Source organism: Nerophis lumbriciformis, linkage group LG03 (assembly GCF_033978685.3).
Source record: "Nerophis lumbriciformis linkage group LG03, RoL_Nlum_v2.1, whole genome shotgun sequence".
In the NCBI taxonomy this organism is placed as follows: domain Eukaryota; kingdom Metazoa; phylum Chordata; class Actinopteri; order Syngnathiformes; family Syngnathidae; genus Nerophis; species Nerophis lumbriciformis.
Genome location: NC_084550.2, coordinates 49,079,960 through 49,107,500, shown reverse-complemented (window position 1 = coordinate 49,107,500; position 27,541 = coordinate 49,079,960). Strand labels below are relative to the sequence as shown.

At 42.3% G+C, this 27,541-nt stretch overlaps 1 protein-coding gene across 10 annotated transcripts in view; it reads right to left on the bottom strand.

Annotated features, from left to right (window-relative positions):
• The window catches only part of atp2b2 (ATPase plasma membrane Ca2+ transporting 2), a 291,015-nt gene that overhangs the window by 2,150 nt on the left and 261,324 nt on the right, over positions 1–27,541 (bottom strand). For 6 of the 10 annotated variants that reach the window (XM_061938418.2, XM_061938435.2, XM_061938442.2 and 3 more), the window contains 7 exons: positions 26,368–26,474; positions 25,755–25,946; positions 25,484–25,697; positions 22,133–22,344; positions 16,222–16,329; positions 15,962–16,144; positions 1–1,233 (listed from right to left, as the gene is read on the bottom strand). The exon at positions 1–1,233 is cut by the window's left edge and continues 2,150 nt beyond it. In XM_061938418.2, the coding sequence (XP_061794402.2) occupies positions 922–1,233; positions 15,962–16,144; positions 16,222–16,329; positions 22,133–22,344; positions 25,484–25,697; positions 25,755–25,946; positions 26,368–26,474 (1,328 nt within the window). In that variant the 3' untranslated portion in view covers positions 1–921. Of the gene's footprint in view, positions 1,234–8,633; positions 8,687–8,908; positions 9,096–15,961; positions 16,145–16,221; positions 16,330–22,132; positions 22,345–25,483; positions 25,698–25,754; positions 25,947–26,367; positions 26,475–27,541 lie in introns of all 10 variants that reach the window. The other 4 variants (XM_061938450.2, XM_061938482.2, XM_061938458.2 and 1 more) reach the window with 3 other exon arrangements.

Sequence of the window (27,541 nt, the reverse complement as noted above, 5' to 3'; positions counted from 1 at the left end):
AAGGAGGAGAAGAAGAAGTAGAACAAGAAAGAGGATGAGAAAAAGAAAAAGAAGGAGAAGAAGAAGAAGGAGGAGGAGAAGTATAAGAAGAAGAAAGAGGAGGAGGATGAGAAAAAGAAGGAGATGTAGAAGGAAGAGGAGGATGAGAAGTAAAAGAAGAAGAAGAAGGAGAAGAAGAAGAAGTAGGAGGATGAGAAGTAAAAGAAGAAGAAGAAGAAGGAGGAGGATGAGAAGTAAAAGAAGAAGAAGGAGAAGAAGAAGAAGAAGGAGGATGAGAAGTAAAAGAAGAAGGAGGATGGGAAGTAAAAGAAGAAGAAGAAGGAGAAGAAGGAGGAGGATGAGAAGTAGAAGAAGAAGAGAAGAAGAAGAAGGAGGAGTATGAGAAGTAAAAGAAGAAGAAGGAGAAGAAGAAGGAGGAGGAGGAGGATGAGAAGTAAAACAAGAAGGAGGAGGAGGAGGATGAGAAGTAAAAGAAGAAGAAGAGGGAGAAGAAGAAGAAGGAGGAGGATGAGAAGTAAAAGAAGGAGAAGAAGGAGAAGAAGAAGAAGAAGAAGAAGAGCTTTAAGTCTTGAGTCTGCTGCTCGCCACTACAAAATAATCCAAATGGAAAAAAAACCTTTTTAAATAAACGGCGGTACATTCATGCAGGAGCAACAATAATAATATAACAATAATAATGTGAATATAATAACAATCCTATCAATGTGGATGAGGAGCGAGGAGCGCGTGTCCTTCCTCCTCCTCCTCCTCGCCATCACCTCCTCCACCCCTGCAAGATGGCTGCGGCGTCCTCATCTTCTCTTGATTGTATCTTACTTCCGGGACGGAGAGAGAGAGAGAGTGAGAGAGAGAGGGGGGGGTCAGGTGGGAGATACGGTGGTGGGGGGGCGGTGTTTCCAGTTCAAAGGTCAAATGAGGAGGTTAGAGGCTGGTCTCCAAGCTGTGCAAAGGACTGGCGGGGCTGGAGGACGCCGCCGATTTACTGGTGTCGATGGTCAGGTTGATGCCGCTGTCGATGGCGTTGTTGTTCTTGTTGGGCGACGACGGCTGACTGGAGAACTTCCTCCTCCGGCGAGCCGAGTCGTCGTCCGTGTCGTCGATGAGCGGGATGCTGGGCGTGGAGTCCTCTATCCTGAACTCGGGCTGGGTCATGAAGTTGTGGATGGAGGTCCTGGAGTCGGGCTTTTCCAGGCCTTCGTAGAGGGAGCTGCGGAATGCGTTCACCACGCGGATCTGATGCACAACACAGGGGGGGCACAGGAAGAGGAAACGTGGTGAGAACGGGGCGGCCACGCCATGGGGGAGGGGAGCCTCTAGATTAGTTTACGCTGTCTGGGAAAGCCGGCATTTTTCCGCCTTTTACTCCGTGTCACTGTTCTGTATAAAAGGCACCGACACGCCGGCAATTTTCCACTGTGTAAGAGTTCCGCGTGTAACCTCCTGACGAGGGACGCCGTGTCACTGTGTGAAAGTGCACACACTCATAGCAATATCACGTTCTGTGCGAAAGGCACCGACACGGAGTGGCGTTGACCCGTCAACTGGCTTGTTGTTGTCGTATAAAAGTCACGCATGTGAATATGCTGCGTGGCCGTGTGAAAACACAAAGGTTATACTCGATTCTGTGGCTGTTCTGTATAAAAGGCATCTACGCAGTGGGAAAAAAAGGTGACCCGGCATTTTTTCACCTCCGCAGGGAAAAAAGGTGACCCGGCATTTTTTCACCTCAGCAGGGAAAAAAAGGTGACTTGGCAATTTTTCACCTCAGCAGGGAAAATCAGAGCCTGATATGCATCTGTGTAAAATCATTCAGATTGAGGGATGTTGTGTCACTGTGTGAAAGTGCACACACTCATAGCAATATCACGTTCTGTGCGAAAGGCACCGACACGGAGTGGCGTTGACCCATCAACTGGCTTGTTGTTGTCGTATAAAAGTCACGCATGTGAATATGCTGCGTCGCCAAGTGAAAACACACAGGTTATGCTCGATTCTGTGGCTGTTCTGTATAAAAGGCATCTACGCAGTGGGAAAAAAAAGGTGACCCGGCATTTTTTCCCCTCAGCAGGGAAAATCAGAGCCTGATATGCATCTGTTTAAAATGATTCAGATTGAGGGATGTTGTGTGACTGGGTAAAGTGCGCAGAGTCACAGCAATAACTTGGTAGTTTCTCTCCCTTTTTTCTCCATGGTTCTGTACAAACGGCACCAACACGGCATGAAGTGGATGGTGTTGACCCAGCAAATTTCTGTCTTTGCAAGTGGTAGCAGACCAGTGGCATGAAGCAGCGACGTAACACGTTTATCTCTAAAGACTCACTTTAGATTCCTTAGATGTCCCGCTGTGATTTGTTGAAAGCAATTTTCACTGTATAGAAGTCACGCATGTAAATATTTGTTGTCACTGTGTCAAAGTGCACACGGTCATAGCAATATCATGTTCCCGGGTCGCTGTTCTGTGTGAAAGGCACCGACACGGACTGGCGTTGACCCGTCAACTGCCTTGTTTTTATCGTATAAAATTCACGCATGTGAATATGCTGTGTCGCCGTGTGAAAACACACAGGTTATGCTCGATTCTGTGGCTGTTCTGTATAAAAGGCACCGACACACCGGCAATTTTCCACTGTGTAAGAGTTCCACGTGTAACCTCCCGACGAGGGACGCCGTGTCACTGTGTGAAAGGGCACACAGTCATAGCAATATCACGTTCCTGGGTCGCTGTTCTGTGTGAAAGGCACCGACACGGAGTGACGTTGACCTGTCAACTGTGTTGTTGTTGTCGTATAAAAGTCACACATTTGAATATGCTGTGTCGCCGTGTGAAAACACACAGGTTATGCTCGATTCTGTGGCTGTTCTGTATAAAAGGCATCTACGCAATGGAAAATAGGTGACCTGGCAATTTTTCACCTCAACAGGGAAAAAAGGTGACTTGGCAATTTTCCACCTCAGCAGGGAAAATCAGAGCCTGATATGCATCTGTGTAAAATCATTCAGATTGAGGGATGTTGTGTGACTGTGTGAAAGTGCACACAGTCATGGCAATATTATGTTCCTAGGTCGCTGTTCTGTGTGAAGGACACCGACACGGACTGACGTTGACCCGTCAAATGCCTTCCAAAGCAGTTGTTGTCGTATAAAAGTCACGCATGTAAATATGCTGTGTGAAAACACACAGGTTATGCTCGATTCTATGGCTGTTCTGCATAAAAGGTGATAAAAAGGTGACCCGGCAATTTTCCAACTCAGCAGGGAAAATCAGAGCCTGATATGCATCTGTGTAAAATAATTCAGATTGAGGGATGTTGTGTGACTGTGTGAAAGTGCACACAGTCATACAAATATTAAGTTTTTTCCAGTCTTGCCGTTCTGTTTGAAAGACACTGTGAAGAAGTCGACCTGGCAATTTTCCATCGCACGCAGGTAACATCAGAGCAGAGGCAGGATGCTTCTGTGTAAAATAATTTTGGACTGAGGGATGCTGTGTAACTTTGTAAATGCGCACACAGTTACAGCAATAAAATGTTTCTATGTTGCTGTTCTGCATTAATGGCACCAACAAGGAATTTCGTGGGTGACGTTGACGCCGCAATTTTCTGCCTTTGCAGTATTAGAGCAGTCGCAGGATGCAGCGACATGACAAGTCTAACGCTCAAGACTCACTTATCCCGCTGTGTTGTGTTGAAAGCAATTCTTGCTGTGTAAAAGTCACGCATGTAAATATGCGGTGTCGCTGTGTGAAAGCGCAAACAGGTTACGCTGGATTCTGTGTACAAGTAATATGCGCCGGATTTATTTTTGTATAATTTTTCACTTTTTTACCGGGTGTAGCTGTTCCAAATAAAGAGCATCTACACTGTTTGAAAGGTATAACGTCGACCCGACAATTTTCCACCATAAGGTAGCATCAGAGCAGAGGCATGATGCGTCTGTGTAAAGAAATTTCGCAAGTACTATCAGATTGGGGGATGCTGTGTAACTGTGCAAAAGTGCACAGTTACAGCAACGACTTGGCATTTTGCTGCCTTTTTTCGGTGTCGTTTTTCTGTATAAAAGGCACCGACACGGAATGATACAATGAACAATAGGCAGGTACTTTCAGAGCAACGGTGAGACGCTGCCAGATGCTGTATCGCTATGTGAAAGTGCAATTATGTCAATGCAATTCTGTCAATGTATTTTTTTCTTTATGAACAGCACCAGGGGACCAAGTTACACCAAATTTGACCTGGCATATTTCCACCGAGCAGGTACAGGGATGTGACGTTGCGTACCTGACTCTTACTCCTCCGTCCTTGTGCTGAAAGAAATTGTCGCTGTCTGACAAGTAATTTACACGTCACGCCTGACGCTGGCACTGATGTCTTCCAATGATCGGATTGTGGGTGTTGCTGTGTGAAAGCACACATGGTTTCAGCAACCTCTCTAAGATGTGAGTAAAATGCACAAACGAAACATTTTTTTTGCTCCAGCTCTTATGATCCATTTTTTGCTAGTCTCTATAAAAAGCGCTGACACGGAACAATTTTCCACCTTTCAAAGGTAAACAGTGTAAGAGTATTCCGCAATGTGGGACAGGGATGTGAACGTTGTGTAAATGGTGAATAAAAACAGAATACAATGATTTGCAAATCCTTTTCAACTTATATTCGATTGAATAAACTGCAAAGAAAACGTATTTAACGTTTCCAAAAACAATTTGAAATGTGGACTGGTCAGACCACAGAACACTTTTCCACTTTGCATCAGTCCATCATAGATGGCATTTCTGGGTGTTGTTGATAAATAGCTTTCGCTTTGCATAGTAGAGTTTTAAACTTGCACTTACAGATGTAGCGATCAACTGTAGTTACTGAGAGTGGTTTTCTGAAGTGTTGCTGAGCCCATGTGGTGATATCCTTTACACACTGATTTCGCTTTTTGATGCAGTACCGCCTGAAGGATCCAAGGTCCATAATATCATCGCTTACATGCAGTGATTTCTCCAGATTCTCTGAACCTTTTGATGATATTATGGACCGTAGATGGTGAAATCCCTGAATTCCTTGCAATAGCTCGTCGAGAAATGTTGTTCTTAAACTGTTCGACAATTTGCTCACGCATTTGTTCACAAACTGATGACCCTTGTCCCATCCTTGTTTGTGAATGACTGAGCATTTCATGGAATCTGCTTTTATGGCATCCACCTGTTCCCAATTAGCCTATTCACCTGTGGGATGTTCCTGATAAGTGTTTGATGAGCATTCCTCAACTTTCTCAGTCTTTTTTGCCACTTGTGCCAGCTTTTTTTTTTTTTTGAAACATGTTGCAGGCATCAAATTCCAAATGAGCTTAAATAACGTTTTCCAGGTCGAACGTTTAATATCTTGTCTTTGCAGTCTATTTAATTGAATATAGGTTGAAAATGATTTGCAAATCATTGTATTCTGTTTTTATTTACCATTTACGCAACACGCCAACTTCACTGGTTTTGGGTTTTGTAGAATGCACGTTAAAGCCGTCATTTTTCTTTGCTATTCTGCATGAACGGCTTGGCTGCTTAGGCTTTTCCTCGCTCGAGCGGCCGTTCTGTGTAAAAGGCACCGAGGCTATTTTTGCGGTCGAGTCAAGTCGGTGGCGTGCACAAAGGAAAACTGTGAGGAACACAATCATGAAAAGCCACACAAACGCTCGTTGTAAGTATACGCTTTAGTCCAATGTGCGGTATACCTAGAAACAAGCCACGTTAATAACGCTCACAGCAAAACAAAATGATAATAAGGAGAATATCACATGCAAGTTGGAGGAAATCTGGTGGACAAGGTCAGTAAGGAGGAAGGAAGTTAGATCAGAGCCATCCAAATCAGGCGCTCTGAAAACACTCGGAAAAGGTACCAGAGCAGACCCTGGGTCAGTATGGGACGCGCACACAGAGCACAGGGTGGTCCCGAACAGGGGCCATGGCATAGGGAAGGCGGGAGGGCACGGGACGGGTGGTGGACGCAAGCAGTGCAGAGTTGAACTCACAACAGAACAGAGAACAACATTGTGAGACAATGAGCAAACACGGCATTGTCTGGTATTGCGTGACGACAACACAACCCACATGCAACAAGACGACAAAAACGTCGACACGAAACACAGGGAAGTGAAGACTGAGACGAGTGTGGTGGTTTGGTCCAGTCTGACGGCCTTAACTCCATGCATGGGCAAGTAAACGCTCGAGTACAAGCGCAAAAACCAACACGACTACATAACTTTAATTTGAAAGTTGATGATATAATAAAATATTTGACAAAAGTGTTAATGAATATGTTCATACATTCTTGTTTTTATTTTTAATAAATCCCCTGTGACTATACTGATACATGCACTTTAATACATGCACTTTTTAAAAATACATTTTCCTTAAATCGTTATTTTAAAAATACTAGTTTGTCGTACTTAATAAAATGAAAACTGTGAAAATGTTTCCAGTCCGAAACTGATTTGAGTTATAGAATATAAAACAAAAGTGGTATCTTGAGTGCATAAACGTATATATTTTTTAACCTCATTAAAAAAACATTTACTAGTTTAATAAATAGAATTAAAAAATAAATGCCTGTCATGTTTCCTTTCATAATGTTTACACTTTTAAGAAATCATATAAAATCATATAAATCATATAAAAAAATTAAATGGCCGGTTGTCATATTTTTTTTTTGTATTTTCATTTAACAAGAATATTAGTGAAAATAGTAAATAGTTATACTAATAGAAGTAGTAAAAGTTAAAAAAATAAATACAATAACTATTTTTAATTCCTCTACAGCACATGTGTCAAACTCAGGTGCCGGGGGCCAGATCTGGCCCGCCACATCATTTAAGTGGCTCGCCATATCATTTAATGTGGCCCACCACATTATGTAAGTGGCCCCCACATTATTTAAGTGGCCTGCCACTACACTTAAGTGGCTCGCCATGTCATTTATGTGGCTCGCCATATCATTTAAAGTGGCCCACCACATTATTTAAGTGGCCTGCCACTACATGTAAGTGGCTCGCCACATCATTTAAGTGGCTTGCCTGATCATTTAAAGTGTCCCGCCATATCATTTAAAGTGGCCCGCCATACCATTTAAGTGGCCTGCCATATCATTTAAGTGGCCTGCCATATCATTTAAGTGGCTCGCCAAATCATTTAAATTGGCCCGCCACATTATTTAAGTGGCCTGCCACGTTATTTAAGTGGCCCGCCACATTATTTAAGTGGTCACATTATTTAAGTGCTACATTATTTAACTGGCCTGCCACATCATTTAACGTGGACCACCACGTCATTTAAGTGGCCCGCCACAATATTTAAGTGGCTCGCCACATTATTTAAGTGGCATGCTACATTTTTTAACTGGCCTGCCACATTATTTAAGTGGCCCGCCACATTATTTAAGTGGTCACATTATTTAAGTGCTACATTATTTAACTGGCCTGCCACATCATTTAAGTGGCCCGCCACAATATTTAAGTGGCCCGCCACATTATTTAAGTGGCATGCTACATTATTTAACTGGCCTGCCACTTCATTTAAAGTGGACCACCACATCATTTAAGTGGCCCGCCACAATATTTAAGTGGCCTGCCACATCATTTAAGTGGCTCGCTATATCATTTAAAGTGGCCTGCCACATTATTTAAGTGGCCCGCCATATTATTTAAGTGGCATGCTACATTAACTGACCTGCCACATCATTTAAAGTGGACCACCAGATCATTTAAGTGGCCCGCCACAATATTTAAGTGGCCTGCCACATCTTTTAAGTGGCTCGCCATATCATTTAAAGTGTCCCACCACATCATTTAAGTTGCTCGACATAATTTAAAATGACCCACCACATTATTTAAATGGCCTGCCACATCATTAAGTGGCTCACCACATTATTTAAAGTGTCCCACCACATCATTTAAGTTGCTCGACATCATTTAAAGTGGCCCACCACATTATTTAAATGGCCTGCCACGTCATTAAGTGGCTCACCACATTATTTAAAGACGTCCCACCACATCATTTAAGTGGCTCACCATATAATTAAAATTGCCCCACCACATTATTACTGTTTTGCACACTCTTGGCATTCTCTTGATGAGATGAAAAGGTTTTCACTTCAAACGTGTCATAGTTTTGATGCCTTCAGTGACAATCTACAATGTAAATAGTCATGAAAATAAAGAAAACGCATTGAAATGAGGTGTCTCCAAACTTTTGGCCTGTACTGAAGGCAGCCTTAATGGCAATGTGGCTCTCAGTAAAAACTATTTAAAACATATTTAAAACAACAAAAAGAGGAGAAAAAAAATCACATTTTCCTTTTACATGTAAAACTTTTGTTCATATGGACTTTAAAAGGCAAAACATTGTGATAATGCTAACACGCTAATATATTAGGGTTAGCATTAATTGCTAATATTAATTGAAGCTAGTAAACATGCAGCTTATACTCGAATGTTTACCCTCAGTGAGTCGACTGCAATTAGTTCGAGTTAGCGTTCGTCGAGACACAAACATGGAGGGATGGGATGCTGGTGTTGGAGGCTTGAGCGGGAGTATGAGTGGGCTTTGTGGGTTTTTTTTTTCTGGGTGGGAGGGGGTGAGCAGAGGGAGACAAACTCACAACCTGAAATGTCACGCCGTGGGTATCACCCTTAGTCCCGCTGTCCTAGCACTCTGAGGAAACAAACAACACATGGACCAATGAGAGGACAGTACACCCGAGTATGGGAGGAGATTTGAAGAGAAAAAGGCAGAAAAACTTAAAAAGAACAAAGCAGGAAATTAAAATTGATAACGGATTCAGAGACGCCAGACCGACAAAGGGGTCAATTTGTGCTTGCGGGATGGGTGTCTGGCATCCCTGAATGAGAGCAGACAGACAGAGTGCTGACTCACGGCCAATAGAGGAAGCAGCAGCAGCAGCAGTGCTGGTAGGAGAGGAAAGTGCATTGGACAAGGACACGTGACTAGGACTAGAAACATGGGTTACATCCTGGTTCTGGCTGGTGGTGGACGACTGGCGTCTCAGTGCCCCCGCCCCCTGAAAGGAGGTGCCGCTCTTGAAGGTGTTGACTACTTCGATCTGCGGGGGAGGAGGGACAGCGGGACAGGAGAGAGGTCACATGGCGGCTCAGAGTGACACGCTGTAAACGGCCGCGGCCGTCCCGGGGGGGGGGGAGCAACAATGTACACAGGGCGGCACGGCTGAAGGTCAGGGTGTCGTATCGCCTCAGCAGGATTTGTCTGGATTTCATCCTTTCCGACTCTGATTTAACACAAATACCGTGTCAGATTGTCAAGTGACAACAACTAATATTTGGCTCAAATATATCCCACATGTTGCCAATAATATAATATTACGCTTGTTTTATAATTATTTTAATACTAAGTTTAAGCATACATTTTACGTTGTTACATTTGAAATGGATATTAATTTCAATGTATTTCAATGATAAAACAATAATAAAAATATACATAAATTATATGAAAAATATCTAACATTAATGTGAAAAATTTTGATTATTATATTTAAATTATATTATAATTATTTTATTACTAAGTTTAAGCATACATTTTAAGTTGATACATTTGATATGGATATCAATTTCAATGTATTTCAATGATAAAACAATAATAACAATAGACATAAATGATATGAAAAATATATAACATTAATGTGAAACATTTTGATTCATATATTTAAAATATATCATAATTATTTTATTACAAAATTTAAGCATATATTTCACGTTGCTACATTTGGTATGGATATCAATTATAATGTATTTCAATGGTAAAACAATAATAAAAAATATAAATACATTATATAAAAAATATATAACAATGTGAAACATTTAAAATATATCATAATTATTTTATTACAACATTTAAGCATACATTTCACGTTGTTACATTTGATATGGATATCAATTATAATGTATTTCAATGATAAAACAATAATAAAAATATACATAAATTATATGAAAAATATATAACAATGTGAAACTATTTGATTGATATAATTAAAATATATTATAATTATTTTATTACTAAGTTTAAGCATACATTTTATGTTGTTACATTTGATATGGATATCACTTTCAATGTATTTCAATGATAAAACAATATTAAAAATATACATAAATTATATGAAAAATATATAACATTAATGTGAAACATTTTGATTATTATATTTAAAATATATTATAATTATTTTATTACTAAGTTTAAGCATACATTTTAAGTTGATACATTTGATATGGATATCAATTATAATGTATTTCAATGATAAAACAATAATGAAAATATACATAAATTATATAAAAAATATATAACAATGTGAAACATTTTGATTAATATATTTAAAATATATTATAATTATTTTGTTACTAAGTTTAAGCATACATTTTACATTGCTACATTCGATATGGATACCAATTATAATGTATTTCAATGATAAAACAATAATATAAATATACATAAATTATATAAAAATATATAACAATGTGAAACTATTTGATTGATATAATCAAAATATATTATAATTATTTTATTACTAAGTTTAAGCATACATTTTACGTTGTTACATTTGATATGGATATCACTTTCAATGTATTTCAATGATAAACAATAATAAAAATATACATAAATTATATGAAAAATATATAACATTAATGTGAAACATTTTGATTAATATATTTAAAATATATTATAATTATTTTATTACTAAGTTTAAGCCTACATTTTAGGTTGCTACAATTGATATGGATATCAATTATAATGTACTTCAATGATAAAACAATAATACCAATATAAATAAATTATATAAAAAATATATAACAATGTGAAACATTTTGATTAATATATTTAAAATATATTATAATTATTTTATTACTAAGTTCCAGCATGCATTTTACGATGTTACATTTGATATGGATATCAACTTTAATCTCCTCTCTGAGCTGCCACCTTAACGTGGTAGAGGAGTTTGCGTGTCCCAATGATCCTAGGAGCTATGTTGTCCGGGGGCTTCCATGCCCCCTGGTAGGGTCTCCCAAGACAAACAGGTCCTAGGTGAGGGATCAGACAAAGAGCAGCTCGAAGACTTCTATGGAAATGCAAGAACCGAGACTCAGATTTCCCTCGCCCGGACGCGGGTCACCGGGGCCCCCCTCCGGAGCCAGGCCCGGAGTTGGGGCATGATGGCGAGCGCCTGGTGGCCGGGCCTGTCCCCATGGGGCCCGGCCGGGCACAGCCCGAAGAGGCAACGTGGGTCCCCCCTCCAATGGGCTCACCACCCATAGCAGGGGCCATAGAGGTCGGGTGCAATGTGAGCTGGGCGGTAGCCGAAGGCAGGGCACTTGGCGGTCCGATCCTCGGCTACAGAAGCTAGCTCTTGGGACGTGGAACGTCACCTCGCTGGGGGGGGAGGGGCCTGAGCTAGTGCGCGAGGTAGATAAGTTCCGGTTGGATATAGTCGGACTCACCTCGACGCACAGCAAGGGCTCTGGAACCAGTTCTCTCGAGAGGGGCTGGACTCTCTTCCACTCTGGCGTTGCCAGCAGTGAGAGGCGACGGGCTGGGGTGGCAATTCTTGTTGCCCCCCGGCTCAGAGCCTGCATGTTGGAGTTCAACCCGGTGGACGAGAGGGTAGCTTCCCTCCGCCTTCGGGTGGGGGGACGGGTCCTGACTGTTGTTTGCGCTTACGCGCCAAACAGCAGCTCAGAGTACCCACCCTTTTTGGATTCACTCGAGGGAGTACTTGAGAGTGCTCCCCCGGGTGATTCCCTCGTTCTACTGGGGGACTTCAACGCTCATATTGGCAACGACAGTGAAACCTGGAGAGGCATGATTGGGAAGAATGGCCGCCCGGATCTGAACCCAAGTGGTGTTTTGTTATTGGACTTTTGTGCCCGTCACGGATTGTCCATAACGAACACCATGTTCAAGCATAAGGGTGTCCATATGTGCACTTGGCACCAGGACACCCTAGGCCGCAGTTCTATGATCGACTTTGTAGTTGTGTCATCGGATTTGCGGCCTCATGTTTTGGACACTCGGGTGAAGAGAGGGGCGGAGCTTTCTACCGATCACCACCTGGTGGTGAGTTGGCTGCGATGGTGGGGGAGGATGCCGGACAGACCTGGCAGGCCCAAACGCATTGTGAGGGTTTGCTGGGAACGTCTGGCAGAGTCTCCTGTCAGAGAGAGTTTCAATTCCCACCTCCGGAAGAACTTTGAACATGTCACGAGGGAGGTGCTGGACATTGAGTCCGAGTGGACCATGTTCCGCACCTCTATTGTCGAGGCGGCTGATTGGAGCTGTGGCCGCAAGGTAGTTGGTGCCTGTCGTGGCGGTAATCCTAGAACCCGTTGGTGGACACCGGCGGTGAGGGATGCCGTCAAGCTGAAGAAGGAGTCCTATCGGGTTCTTTTGGCTCATGGGACTCCTGAGGCAGCGGACAGGTACCGACAGGCCAAGCGGTGTGCGGCTTCAGCGGTCGCGGAGGCAAAAACTCGGACATGGGAGGAGTTCGGGGAAGCCATGGAAAACGACTTCCGGACGGCTTCGAAGCGATTCTGGACCACCATCCGCCGCCTCAGGAAGGGGAAGCAGTGCACTACCAACACCGTGTATGGTGCGGATGGTGTTCTGCTGACCTCGACTGCGGAAGTTGTGGATCGGTGGAGGGAATACTTCGAAGACCTCCTCAATCCCACCAACACGTCTTCCTATGAGGAAGCAGTGCCTGGGGAATCTGTGGTGGGCTCTCCTATTTCTGGGGCTGAGGTTGCTGAGGTAGTTAAAAAGCTCCTCGGTGGCAAGGCCCCGGGGGTGGATGAGATCCGCCCGGAGTTCCTTAAGGCTCTGGATGCTGTAGGGCTGTCTTGGTTGACAAGACTCTGCAGCATCGCGTGGACATCGGGGGCAGTACCTCTGGATTGGCAGACCGGGGTGGTGGTTCCTCTCTTTAAAAAGGGGAACCGGAGGGTGTGTTCTAACTATCGTGGGATCACACTCCTCAGCCTTCCCGGTAAGGTCTATTCAGGTGTACTGGAGAGGAGGCTACGCCGGATAGTCGAACCTCGGATTCAGGAGGAACAGTGTGGTTTTCGTCCTGGTCGTGGAACTGTGGACCAGCTCTATACTCTCGGCAGGGTCCTTGAGGGTGCATGGGAGTTTGCCCAACCAGTCTACATGTGCTTTGTGGACTTGGAGAAGGCATTCGACCGTGTCCCTCGGGAAGTCCTGTGGGGGGTGCTCAGAGAGTATGGGGTTTCGGACTGTCTGATTGTGGCGGTCCGCTCCCTGTATGATCAGTGTCAGAGCTTGGTTCGCATTGCTGGCAGTAAGTCGGACACGTTTCCGGTGAGGGTTGGACTCCGCCAAGGCTGCCCTTTGTCACCGATTCTGTTCATAACTTTTATGGACAGAATTTCTAGGCGCAGTCAAGGCGTTGAGGGGATCCGGTTTGGTGGCTGCAGGATTAGGTCTCTGCTTTTTGCAGATGATTTGGTCCTGATGGCTTCATCTGGCCAGGATCTTCAGCTCTCACTGGATCGGTTCGCAGCTGAGTGTGAAGCGACTGGGATGAGAATCAGCACCTCCAAGTCCGAGTCCATGGTTCTCGCCCGGAAAAGGGTGGAGTGCCATCTCCGGGTTGGGGAGGAGATCTTGCCCCAAGTGGAGGAGTTCAAGTACCTCGGAGTCTTGTTCACGAGTGAGGGAAGAGTGGATCGTGAGATCGACAGGCGGATCGGTGCGGCGTCTTCAGTAATGCGGACGCTGTATCGATCCGTTGTGGTGAAGAAGGAGCTGAGCCGGATGGCAAAGCTCTCAATTTACCGGTCGATCTACGTTCCCATCCTCACCTATGGTCATGAGCTTTGGGTTATGACCGAAAGGACAAGATCACGGGTACAAGCGGCCGAAATGAGTTTCCTCCGCCGGGTGGCGGGGCTCTCCCTTAGAGATAGGGTGAGAAGCTCTGTCATCCGGGGGGAGCTCAAAGTAAAGCCGCTGCTCCTCCACATTGAGAGGAGCCAGATGAGGTGGTTCGGGCATCTGGTCAGGATGCCACCCGAGCGCCTCCCTAAGGAGGTGTTTAGGGCATGTCCGACCGGTAGGAGGCCACGAGGAAGACCCAGGACATGTTGGGAAGACTATGTCTCCCGGCTGGCCTGGGAACGCCTCGGGATCCCCCGGGAGGAGCTGGACGAAGTGGCTGGGGAGAGGGAAGTCTGGGCTTCCCTGCTTAGGCTGCTGCCCCCGCGACCCGACCTCGGATAAGCGGAAGAAGATAGATGGATGGATGGATCAACTTTAATGTATTTCAATGATTAAACAATAATAAAAATATACATAAATTAAGTAACACTTTAGTATGGGGAACATATTCACCATTAATTAGTTGCTTATTAACGTGCAAATTAGTAACATATTGGCTCTTAGTTAGTCATTATTAAGTACTTATTAATGCCTTATTCTGCATGGCCTTATTATACAACCAGTAAGTCTTCCCTCAATAACCTCGGAATTATTTCTTATTAGTACTAAGTAAGGAAGTTGTTGTATATGATTCTCCCTTTAATACCACTTAATGAATATGGTCAAAACCCAAAACTACAATAACCCTAACCCTAAAGTCTTTGTTACTTAGAACATCTTCCCCTAGTGTCCAAATAACTCTAAATTAAGTCTTTGTTACTTAGGATATGTTCCCCATACTAAAGTGTTACCATAAATTATACAAAAAACATATAACATTAATGTGAAACATTTTGATTACTATATTTAAAATATATTATAATCATTTTATTACTAAGTTTAAGCATACATTTTACGTTGCTACATTTGATATGGATATCAATTATAATGTATTTCAATGATAAAATAATAATAAAAATATACATCAAATATATAAAAAATATACAACATTAATGTGAAACATTTTAATAATACATTTAAAATATATTATAATTATTTTATTACTAAGCATAAGCATACATTTTACGTTGTTACATTTGATACCGATATCAATTACAACGAATTTCAATGATAAAACAATAAAAATTATACATAAATTACATAAAAAATATATAACATTAATGTGAAATATTTTTATTAATAAATTTATAAAATATATTGCAATTATTTCATACAAAAAAAAAAAAAAATCACATAACACTTTCTCCGCCCGGCATTATTCAAATTGAATAAGACTTTTTAGACATTTGGTACCTCATTGGTAGGACGATATCAAATTCAAAATAATCATCAACCAATATTTCTTCATATTGAAAACGTTCCTTGCCAAACCATAATCGCGTTGAATAAACTTCACTGATGTATAGTCGCGATCAAAAGTTTACATACACTTGTAAAGAACATAATGTAATGGCTGTCTTGAGTTTCCAATACTTTCTACAACTCTTATTTTTTTGTGATAGAGTGATTGGAGCACATACTTGTTGGTCACAAAAAACATTCATGAAGTTTGGTTCTTTTATGAATTTATTATGGGTCTACTGAAAATGTGACCAAATGTTCTTTACAAGTGTATGTCAACTTTTGATCGCGATTGTATTTTAATTTACACATGTACTTATCTAGGATCGACATGTACTTATCTTGGATATTTCTTCAACTAAGCCCGTGTGGGACATTGGTTACCATTTTGACGCGACAGCTTCACCCTGGGCCGTCAGCGACACACATGGTGAGATAACAGCAACAGTTTAACAGTCTTTAGTATATCACAGTGATAATGGTTCGCGAGCTCAGAGTCCAGGAACAATCTTCCTGGTTTCCACCCAGCCGATTGCAACGGTCCTCAGAGCCAGCTTGTCTGTGGACTTCATTCATCTCGACATCAAATCACACAACAGCTTAAGACTTCCAAAGCAAACCTTCCATTTTATGCAATCGGACAAAACCAATGAGTCCCACCTGAGTCTGAATGCGATTGAGTCCTCGGAACCAGAGGATCTGCCCTCTCCTCAGCTCCCGTTCGGCGTGGTCGATCTCCTCGTCGTCTTCATTGAGGTCCTCCTCCGGTAGCTCGTCCTTTTGGCTGAGCTGACCCGCTCTCCGCAGGAAGCGCAGCTTGCTGTTCGGTATTGTCGCGATCACCTGAAAGGGGAAGAAGGCGTTACAAAGGTGCCAGGTGTGGATGCTAACAGTTACGACGGGTTTTTAGAACGTATTACCTGCCCCCAGACGAGCTCCCCCAAGCCGAGGAAAACACACCACATCCACTTCTCCACGTCCAGAGGTTGGCAGCTAAATGGTTTCCCTCCGAACTGAATAATCACTATCTAAACATCAACAAAAGAAGAATGTGGTGAAGAGCGCTGCATTTGTTCTTACGTTGTGGTTTACTTCCTGTCTTTCTATGTATTTCTATGATGCCAGGAGGAGGTTTTCATTAAAAACTGATGAGAGAAGTGACCACGCGTATTATTGTTGTCTCGAAACCAATATCTTGGTACCGATACCAAAATTATTTTGATACTTTTCGGTACTTTTCTAAATAAAGGGGACCAAAAGTGTTTTTATTATTGGCTTCATTTTAACAAAAAACCTTAAGGAACATTAAACATATGTTTCTTATTGCAAGTTTGTCCTTAAATAATCTTGTCTTTTATTAGTAAGTACTGTATCTTTAGTATAAGTCGCACCTGCCGAAAATGCATAATATAGAAGGAAAAAAACATATATAAGTCGCATTTTTTGGGGAAATGTATTTGATAAAACCCAACACCGAGAATTGACATTTGAAAGGCAATTTAAAATAAATAAAGAATAGTGAACAACAGGCTGAATAAGTGTACGTTATATGAGGCATAAATAACCAACTGAGAACGTGCCTGGTATGTTAACGTAACATATTATGGTAAGAGTCATTCAAATAACTATAACATATAGAACATGCTATACCTTTACCAAACAATCTGTCACTCCTAATCGCTAAATCCCATGAAATCTTATACGTCTAGTCTCTTACGTGAATGAGATAAATAATATTATTTGATATTTTAATGTGTTAATAATTTCACACATAAGTCGCTCCTAAGTATAAGTCGCACCCCCGGCCAAACTATGAAAAAAACTGCGACTTATAGTCCGACAAATACGGTAAGCAAACAAAGGCTCCTAATTAGTCTGCTGACATATGCAGTAACATATTGTGTCATTTGTCATTCTACTATTTTGTCAACATTTTTAAGGACAAGTGGTAGAAAATTATTTATTAATCTACTTGTTCATTTACTGTTAATATCTGCTTATTTTACCCCATACTCTCAGTATGGGGTATCGGACTGTCTGATTGTGGCGGTCCGCTCCCTGTATGATCAGTGTCAGAGCCTGGTCCGCATTGCCGGCAGTAAGTTGGACATGTTTCCAGTGAGGGTTGGACTCCGCCAAGGCTGCCTTTTGTCACCGATTCTGTTCATAACTTTTATGGACATAATTTCTAGGCGCAGTCAAGGCGTTGAGGGTATCCGGTTTGGTGGCTGCAGGATTAGGTCTCTGCTTTTTGCAGATGATGTGGTCCTGATGGCTTCATCTGGCCAGCATCTTCAGCTGTCACTGGATCGGTTCGCAGCCGAGATTGAAGCGACTGGGATGAGAATCAGCACCTCCAAGTCCGAGTCCATGGTTCTCGCCCTGAAAAGGGTGGAGTGCCACCTCCAAGTTGGGGAGGAGATCTTGCCCCAAGTGGAGGACTTCAAGTACCTAGGAGTCTTGCTCACGCGTGGGGGAAGAGTGGATCGTGAGATCGACAGGCGGATCGGTGCGGCGTCTTCAGTAATGCGGACGCTGTATCGATTCGTTGTGGTGAAGAAGGAGCTGAGCCGGAAGGCAAAGCTCTCAATTTACCGGTCGATCTACGTTCCCATCCCCACCTATGGTCATGAGCTTTGGGTTATGACCGAAAGGACAAGATCACGGGTACAAGCGGCCGAAATGAGTTTCCTCCGCCGGGTGGCGGGGCTCTCCCTTAGAGATAGGGTGAGAAGCTCTGTCATTCGGGAGGAGCTCAAAGTAAAGCCGCTGCTCCTCCACATGGAGATGACCCAGATGAGGTGGTCCGGGCATCTGCTCAGGATGCCACCCGAACGCCTCCCTAGGGAGGTGTTTGGGGCACGTCCAACCGGCAGGAGGCCAAGGGGAAGACCCAGGACACGTTGGGAAGACTATGTCTCCCGGCTGGCCTGGGAACGCCTCGGGATGGCTTGGGAGGAGCTGGACGAAGTGGCTGGGGAGAGGGAAGTTTGGGCTTCTCTGCTTATGCTGCTGCCCCCGCGACCTGACCTCGGATAAGCGGAAGAAAATGGATGGATGGATGGATGGATCTGCTTACTTTCTCTTTTAACATGTTCTATCTACACTTCTGTTAAAATGTAATAATCACTTATTCTTCTGTAGTTTGATACTTTACATTAGTTTTGGATAATGCCACAAATTTGGGTATCAATCCAATAGGATTATACATTGGTCATATTCAAAGTCCTCATGTGTCCAGGGACATATTTCCTGAGTTTATAAACATCATATACATTTAAAAAAACGAAAGAAGATGTCGTGATGCCAAAACATATCGACATATTCATAGTAGTATTGACTAAATACGCTATTGTACTTGGTATCATTACAGTGGATGTCAGGTGTAGATCCACCAATGGCGTTTGTTTACATTTTGACGCCGGTGAGCTATGGTGTGTAGTGAAGCATGTTTAGCTATTCCTCGTCCTGCAGGGATGATACTTGTAAGAAACGTACTTTATTTGTCGCCATGGAGGCGAGGATTGGTGATTTAGAAGTAGCTAAAACACTGCCGACGGCGGATGGACGCTAGCCGCTAACTAAAGCACCTCTTCCTGAGGGCGTTTCAGTGTTATAACTTCACCTTTATCTTTAGTTTTTAAGCCAACATGCGTCCATTCTCCCTTTTCTGTCTACACGCTGTGTCTGCTTGTAAGTACTCCGGGATTGTGCGCTGCCGAACATGCTCCTCTGCTCGTAAAACCAGCAATGACACAACGTGACGACGGGGGCCGGTACTTTTCAGAGGCGGTATAGTACCGAATATGATTCATTAGTATCGCGGTACTATACTAATACCGGTATACCGTACAACCCTAAAGTGTATGTAACACCCATGTATGTGCCCTTGTAGGGAGTGTACTGTGGCCTTTTTTTTGGATTATTTTGAGTCTTTAGGTTTATTGCTATTACACAAGGGGGTGATTAGTGTATTAATAACTGGCAAGAGAAGTGACCTTTTTAACTATAAGACACAAATGTTCCCATGCATGTGCACATGGGTGCGTTCCATGGGCACCGACCTTGTGGATTTTCTTTTTATTTATATTATGCAAGGGGGAGATCAGTAAAAACTGGCGAGAGAAGAACTCTAAAAACGATTACTACACATATGTAGCGTCTATGCCCGTGAATGAGCGAGCGTGCCGTGGAATTAGATTTTATGGATTATTTAGAGACTTTCTTTGTACCTCTATTACACAAAGTAGTGGCTATCAATAATAACTGGGGAGCGGGGGGGATCACCCTTGCTACAAATGTAGCACTTATACATTTTTAGCGAGCACTCCTCTAATAATTTATGCAAGGCGCCTTTTATTTTTAGTATGCAGGGCGGTGGTTATCAATAATAACTGGCCAGAGGAGTATTCATAAGAACATATGACGCGTGTGTGGCAAGCAAGCCTACTATAGGTTATGAGTCGTTATTTCTATTAAGCAAACTGGCACTTGTCTTTAATAACTGCCAATTATGTGACATGTGTCAGGGTCCATTTGAGTTTGACTTTGTAGATTATTTTGAATCTGACTATTTATTTGTCCAAGGTGGAAGTTTTCATTAATAAATAGCGGGTAGAGAGCTCACATTCAGGTTATGGCACTAATCTACTAGCCACACATGTAGGGGTTCTGAACCTCTTTTGACCTTGGAGCCCAACTTTTCCACTACAGAGAGGCTAGGGGCCCATTCAAATATTAGCACTGAATTATTAATCTTACTCTTGATTCTACACATATTCAATAATCTAAACTACTTATGGTTTACAAACTTGTCAAATGATATGAAACCATGCGTTGTTTACAAATATAATTATTTATTTAACACATAAACCTTAGGTTTAGTTCAGGCTGATTAGAAAATAAATACTAATATACTGCAAAAAAAAAGGGACAAATACATTTACATAGAGTTATGTTATGCTGGAAAAAAATAAACCAACCTAACAATGAATGTTTCTTAACGAAATGAAAATACAGCATCACCACTTTAGTCTTAATGTTTGCGCTTTAAGAAAATGATCTATAACTTGAACTCCAGACTTCTTCTGTTTTATTGAGATTGTCGTTACTGCCACAATTGTGTAAACAGATCCTTTCTGGCTGCCCAACAATGGGCTCTAAGGTTAAGAAACACTGTATTAGTGTATTAGCCAGGATACCATTAGCTTTGACTTTGTAGATTATTTTGATCTTTTTTTAATTTTTTATGCAAGGTGCCACTTATCCTTAATAACTGGTGGAATAGCATCGGATATATGACAATAATATGACATGTTTGTAGCATTCATTCTTCAGGGTTTGACTTTGTGGATTATTATGAATTCTACGATATATATTTGTGCAATTAAAGGTGGAAGTTGTCATTAATAACTTGCGGATGGAAAGATCACATTAATTAGATGACACAAATGTAGCGCTCACATTTGCGCTAGTGTATGAGCGACGATACTGAGGGCTTTGACTTTGTGGACTACAAACCCCAAAAACAGTGAAGTTGGCACGTTGTGCAAATTGTAAATAAAAATGTATATTCAATTGAATAGACTTATTTGGAACATCCCACAGGTGAACAGGCTAATTGGGAACAGGTGGGTGCCATGATAGGGTAAAAAATCAGCTTCCATGAAATGTTTAGTCATTCACAAACAAGGATGGGGCGAAGGTCACCACTTTGTGAACAAATGCTTGAGCAAATTGATTAAGAACAACATTTCTCAACCAGCTATTGCAAGGGATTTAGGGATTCCACCATCTACGGTCCGTCATATCAAAAGGTTCAGAGAATCTGGAAAAACCAATGCACGTAAGCAGCAAGGCTGAAACCAACATTGAATGCCCGTGACCTTCGATTCCTCAGGCGGTACTACATCAAAAACCGACATCACCGATATCACCTCATGGAACACTTCAGAAAACCACTTTTAGTAACTACAAATCATCGCTACATCTGTAAGTGCAACTTAAAACTCTACTATGCAAAGCAAAAGCCTTTTATCAACAACACCCAGAAACGCCGCCAGCTTTGCTGGGCCCGAGCTCATTTAAGATGGACTGATGCAAAGTGGAAAAGTGTTCTGTGGTCTGACGAGTCCACATTTCAAATTGTTTTTGGAAACTGTGGACGTTGTGTCCTCCCGACCAAAGAGGAAAAGAACCATCCGGATTGTTATAGGCGCAAAGTTCAAAAGCCAGCATCTGTGATGGTATGGGGGTGTATTAGTGCCCAAGGCACATCTGTGAAGGCACCATTAATGCTGAAAGGTACATACAGGTTTTGGAGCAACATATGTTGCCATCCAAGCAACATTATCATGGACGCCCCTGCTTATTTTAGCAAGACAATGCCAAGCCACGTGTTACAACAGCGTGGCTTCATAGTAAAAGAGTGCGGGTACTAGACTGTTGAACAACAAGCTGTACATCAAGCATGAATGGGAAAGAATTCCACCTGAAAAGCTTCAACAATTGATCTCCTCAGTTCCCGAATGTTTACTGAGTGTTGTTAAAAGGAAAAGCCATGTAACACAGTGGTAAAAATGCCCCTGCGACAACTTTTTTGCAATGTGTTGCTGCCATTAAATTCTAAGTTAATGATTATTTGCAAAAAAAACCCAACTAGTTTCTCAGTTGGAACATTAAATATCTTGTCTTTGCAGTCTATTCAATTGAATAAAAGTTGAAAATGATTTGCAAATCATTGTATTCTGTTTTTATTTATGATTTACAAAACGTGCCAATTTCATTGGTGTTGGGTTTAGTGCATCTGAAGAATGGTTGTTAGCAACGTACCTGTACAGCGAAGGTGCCAAAAACGATGGAGCAGAAGATGGGGTTCCTAAAGATGCCCTCAAAGACGTTGCGCTCGCCGTGTATCTTGCGGGCGTTGATCTCATTAAAGAGCTGCATCATGACAAAGGTGTTGAAGATAATGGTGTAGTGCTCCGACGGAGGCGCGTGGAGAGGCGCGTTGCGGCCGCTGTCGATGTCGAATATCTGCTCACCTGCGGACAAGAAAATTCACAAATTTAAGAGCGGGAAGTCGCGTGGAGGACAAAGCACACTGCAAAAAGTCAGTGTTCAAAAACAAGAAAAAGTTAGGGGCATTTTACTTGAACTAAGCAAAATTATCTGCCAATAGAAGAAAATTCGGCTAGTCAAGACTTTCCAAAACAATTAAAATTAGTTAACCTCAATGAACCCAAAAATACCTTAAAATAAGTATATTCTCACTAATAACAAGTGCACTTTTTTTGATAGAAAAAACAAGTATGAGACCTTTTTTCTCACTATGTTGAAAAATATTCTTAAATTAAGTAAATGCTAGTGCCATTATCTTGACATAATGATATGCACTCGGCATTACATTTCTTGCATTTTCCCATTGATAACATGACATCATCGCGCCAAGTGCGTGCTCTTTCAGTCAATTAGTGCGCAAGGAATATATATATATGTATATATGTATATATATATATATATATATAGTAGTTAGAGTGTCCGCCCTGAGATCGGTAGGTTGTGAGTTCAAACCCCGGCCAAGTCATACCAAAGACTATAAAAATGGGGCCCATTACCTTCCTGCTTGGCACTCAGCATCAAGGGTTGGAATTGAGGGTTAAATCACCAAAAATGATTCCCGGGCGCGGCCACCGCTGCTGCTCACTGCTCCCCTCACCTCCCAGGGGGTGATCAAGGTTGATGGGTCAAATGCAGAGAATAATTTCGCCACACCTAGTGTGTGTGTGACAATCATTGGTACTTTAACTTAACTTAACATATAAATATATATATATAATATTAACTGTCAGTTTGCTGTACTGTGCCAACTGTACTACTATATGAGTACGTATGTTCTATTGTTTCATTGAAAATAAAAAAAGCAAAGTCCATTTGGCTGTTGTCTGTTTTAAATTATGAGACACCATTGTGTCAAAGTCATGATTTTTTTTTAATTTCATGCTTGAAATAAGAAATTATTACTTTAAAAAGGTAGTTTTATACTTGTGAGTGTTGATGACACAGCTTTGCAACAGTTGATATTCTGGTTTCAAGCATGTTTTACTCAATATAGGTCATAAAATCTAAGCAACAAGCTGTAGTATTCTATGCTGGGAGATTAACACTGCTTCTACAGTCGGAAAGGCCCAACAACGTCTTTTTTTTTTGAGGAAACTAAAATGCGCAAACATTCCGCAGAAATCAATGGTCAACTTTTACAACTGTGCCATCAGCAGTGTCCTCACTTACGGATTTTTAGTGTGGTTTGCTAGCTGCACTAAAGCGAACCAACAGGCCCTCCAGCGAGTGGTTAAAGCGGCGGGGAAAATTACAAGGACGATACTCCCAGAGATGAGTGCCATGTACACAACATCCTGAAGGACAGATACCACCCAGCACATGGCCTCTTCAACCTGCTAGGTATAGATCGATTCGCACCAGGACCACCAGAATGTCTCACAGTCTGTATCCCCAGGCTGTGAGACTGCTAAATGAACAGCCTGCCCCTTTGCTGCCCCGGACCATCTTTTTACCTCACTCTTCACCACCTCAATAATTGTGCTTTGGACATTGCATTGCTGCAACATCAACGTAACACCCATCAGACATCTGACTGTTCCCACCCCCACGTCCCTCTTATCGCGATCTTCCTGACAATGCTAAAATGTAAACTATTGTCAACCTGCACATCAATGCAGTTTCTATGCCGCTGGACAAAGCTCAAACAAAATCTCGTTGTTCATGTATGACTTAAAGGGGAACATTATCACCAGACCTATGTATGCGTAAATATATACCTTGATGTTGCAGAAAAAGACCATATATTTTTTTAACCGATTTCCAAACTCTAAATGGGTGAATTTTGGCGAATTAAACGCCTTTCTATTATTCGCTCTTGGAGCGATGACGTCACAACGTGACGTCACATCGGGAAGCAATCCGCCATTTTCTCAAACACATTACAAACACCAAGTCAAATCAGCTCTGTTATTTTCCATTGTTTCGACTGTTTTCTGTACCTCGGAGACATCATGCCTCGTCGGTGTGTTGTCGGAGGGTGTAACAACACGAACAGGGACGGATTCAAGTTGCACCAGTGGCCCAAAGATGCGAAAGTGGCAAGAAATTGGACGTTTGTTCCGCACACTTTACCGACGAAAGCTATGCTACGACAGAGATGGCAAGAATGTGTGGATATCCTGCGACACTCAAAGCAGATGCATTTCCAACTGGACTGGACAGATCAGCTTTCAGGAAAAGAGAGCGGATGAGGGTATGTCTACAGAATATATTAATTGATGAAAATTGGGCTGTCTGCACTCTCAAAGTGCATGTTGTTGCCAAATGTATTTCATATGCTGTAAACCTAGTTCATAGTTGTTAGTTTCCTTTAATGCCAAACAAACACATACCAATTGTTGGTTAGAAGGCGATCGCCGAATTTGTCCTCGCTTTCTCCCGTGTCGCTGGCTGTCGTGTCGTTTTCGTCAGTTTCGCTTGCATACGGTTCAAACCGATATGGCTCAATAGCTTCAGTTTCTTCTTCAATTTCGTTTTCGCTACCTGCCTCCACACTACAACCATCCGTTTCAATACATTTGTAATCTGTTGAATCGCTTAAGCCGCTGACATCCGAGTCTGAATCCGAGCTAATGTCGCTATAGCTTGCTGTTCTATGCGCCATGTTTGTTTGTATTGGCATCACTGTGTGACGTCACAGGAAAATGGACGGGTGTTTATAACAATGGTTAAAATCAGGCACTTTGAAGCTTTTTTTAGGGATATTGCGTGATGGGTAAAATTTTGAAAAAAACTTCGAAAAATAAAATAAGCCACTGGGAACTGATTTTTAATGGTTTTAACCCTTCTGAAATTGTGATAATGTTCCCCTTTAAGTGTTATGACAATGACAATAAAGGAATTGATTGATTGATTGATTGATTGATTGATAGATAGCATCTTACTGAGATCATTTAGGACCAAAACCCTTAAAACAAGTAAAACACTCTAACATATAATCTGCTTAGAGAGAAGAACTATCTTATCAGACAGAAAATAAGCAAATATCACCCTTATTTGAGATATTTAATCTTACTTAGATTTCAGTTTTTGCAGTGAAGAGGACAAAAGTGGAGTTCGTACCGACGAAGAGAAGAAGAAAGATGATGATGAGCTGATAGACTCCGTGGCCCAGAATGTTCTTGGTCATGGTGCTGGAGATGAGGGGCTTGTTACGTCCGTACGGCTTCCTTCTGAGCAGAGACTCTGTGGGCGGCTCGGTGGCCAGGGCCAGGGAGGCGAAGGTGTCCATGATCAGGTTGACCCACAACATCTGCACCGCCTTCAGGGGGGAATCCTGCAAAATTCCATGTTGTGACTTCATTGTCGCCTAAGCGGTCCGCCGTGAGCTCACCTGTGTGATGCAGGCGCCCGTGAACGCCACGATGACGGCGACGACGTTGACGGTGAGCTGGAACTGCAGGAACTTGGAGATGCTGTCGTAGACGTTGCGGCCCCACATCACCGCCTTGACGATGCTGCTGAAGTTGTCGTCGGTGAGGATGATGTCCGATGCCTCCTTGGCCACGTCAGTACCCGCGATACCCTTGGTGGACCGAGAACAAACAAACCGGCTGCAGTCACCAGAAAATGATCAGTGACTTCACATTGGTGGGGAAATTGGGTCATTCTTCCCGATGCTGCTTGGTTAGTCATAGGGCATTTATTTTGGAGTGTATAGTCCATAATCGCGCGGATGAGCTCATTTAGGGACAATGGGTGCTCATCAGCAGAGCGTCAATACAACAAGATGGATTACAGAGACAATGCTCGTCTGTGGCATGAGTAATCCACTGCAGTCATGGCATGTGTCCTATCCTCCACTAGGGGGAGCTCATCGTCTACTCAGATGGCATACTGCAGAGGTATCACACATCTGCAGGTGTGGAGTGATATTTGTCTTCCATGAAGGTGAAAGGAATACCTTGTGAGTAAATAAATAAATACAAAAATAACATGTTGGTTACCATGGCGAAGCCCACATCAGCTTTCTTCAGGGCTGGACCGTCATTGGTGCCATCACCTGTCACGGCCACTACCTGTCTTTGCTCGACTACCGTGCTGTCAATAATGCCTGTAAAACACACACACACACACACACACACACACACACACACACACACACACACACACACACACACACACACACACACACACACACACACACACACACACACACACACACACACACACACACATATTTATAGAACAGCATGTAATATGTGCATGGGCAGCATTTTTTTTCTGTGTGTAAATATCGTGGATATTTTGTGCAGCTGGAGCCTACTCCAGCACCCCCCCGAGATCCCATAAGGCAGTGGTCCCCAACCACCGGTCCGGGGACCGGTACCGGTCCGTGACGCAATTGCCACCGGGCCGCACAGAAACAATAATTCATTTATAAACTACCGCATTTTCTCCGACTTAACTTTCGCCTGTCCCACTAAACCAGTGGTTCTTAACCTTGTTGGAGGTACCGAAACCCTTCTTTAGTGAAAAACAAAAATTTTTTTTTTCAAATTCAAGTTCAAAGTTATGTTTTTGTTAACACTTTAGTATGGGGAACATATTCTAAGTAACATAGACTTAATTTAGAGTTATTTGGACACTAGGGGAACATATTCTAAGTACCGTATTTTTCGGAGTATAAGTCGCACCTGCCGAAAATGCACAATAAAGAAGGGAAAAAAACATATATAAATTGCACTGGAGTATAAGTCGCATTTTTTGGGGCAATGTATTTGATAAAAGCCAACACCAAGAATAGACATTTGAAAGGCAATTTAAAATAAATAAAGAATAGTGAACAACAGGCTGAATAAGTGTACGTTATATGAGGCATAAATAACCAACTGAGAACGTGCCTGGTATGTTAACTTAACATATTATGGTAAGAGTCATTCAAATAACTATAACATATAGAACATGCTATACGTTTACCAAACAATCTGTCTCTCCTAATCGCTAAATCCAATGAAATCTTATACGTCTAGTCTCTTACGTGAATGAGCTAAATAATATTATTTGATATTTTACGGTAATGTGTTAATAATTTCACACATAAGTCGCTCCTGAGTATAAGTCATACTTGCCAACCTTGAGACCTCCGATTTCGGGAGGTGGGGGGAGGGGGTGGGGGTG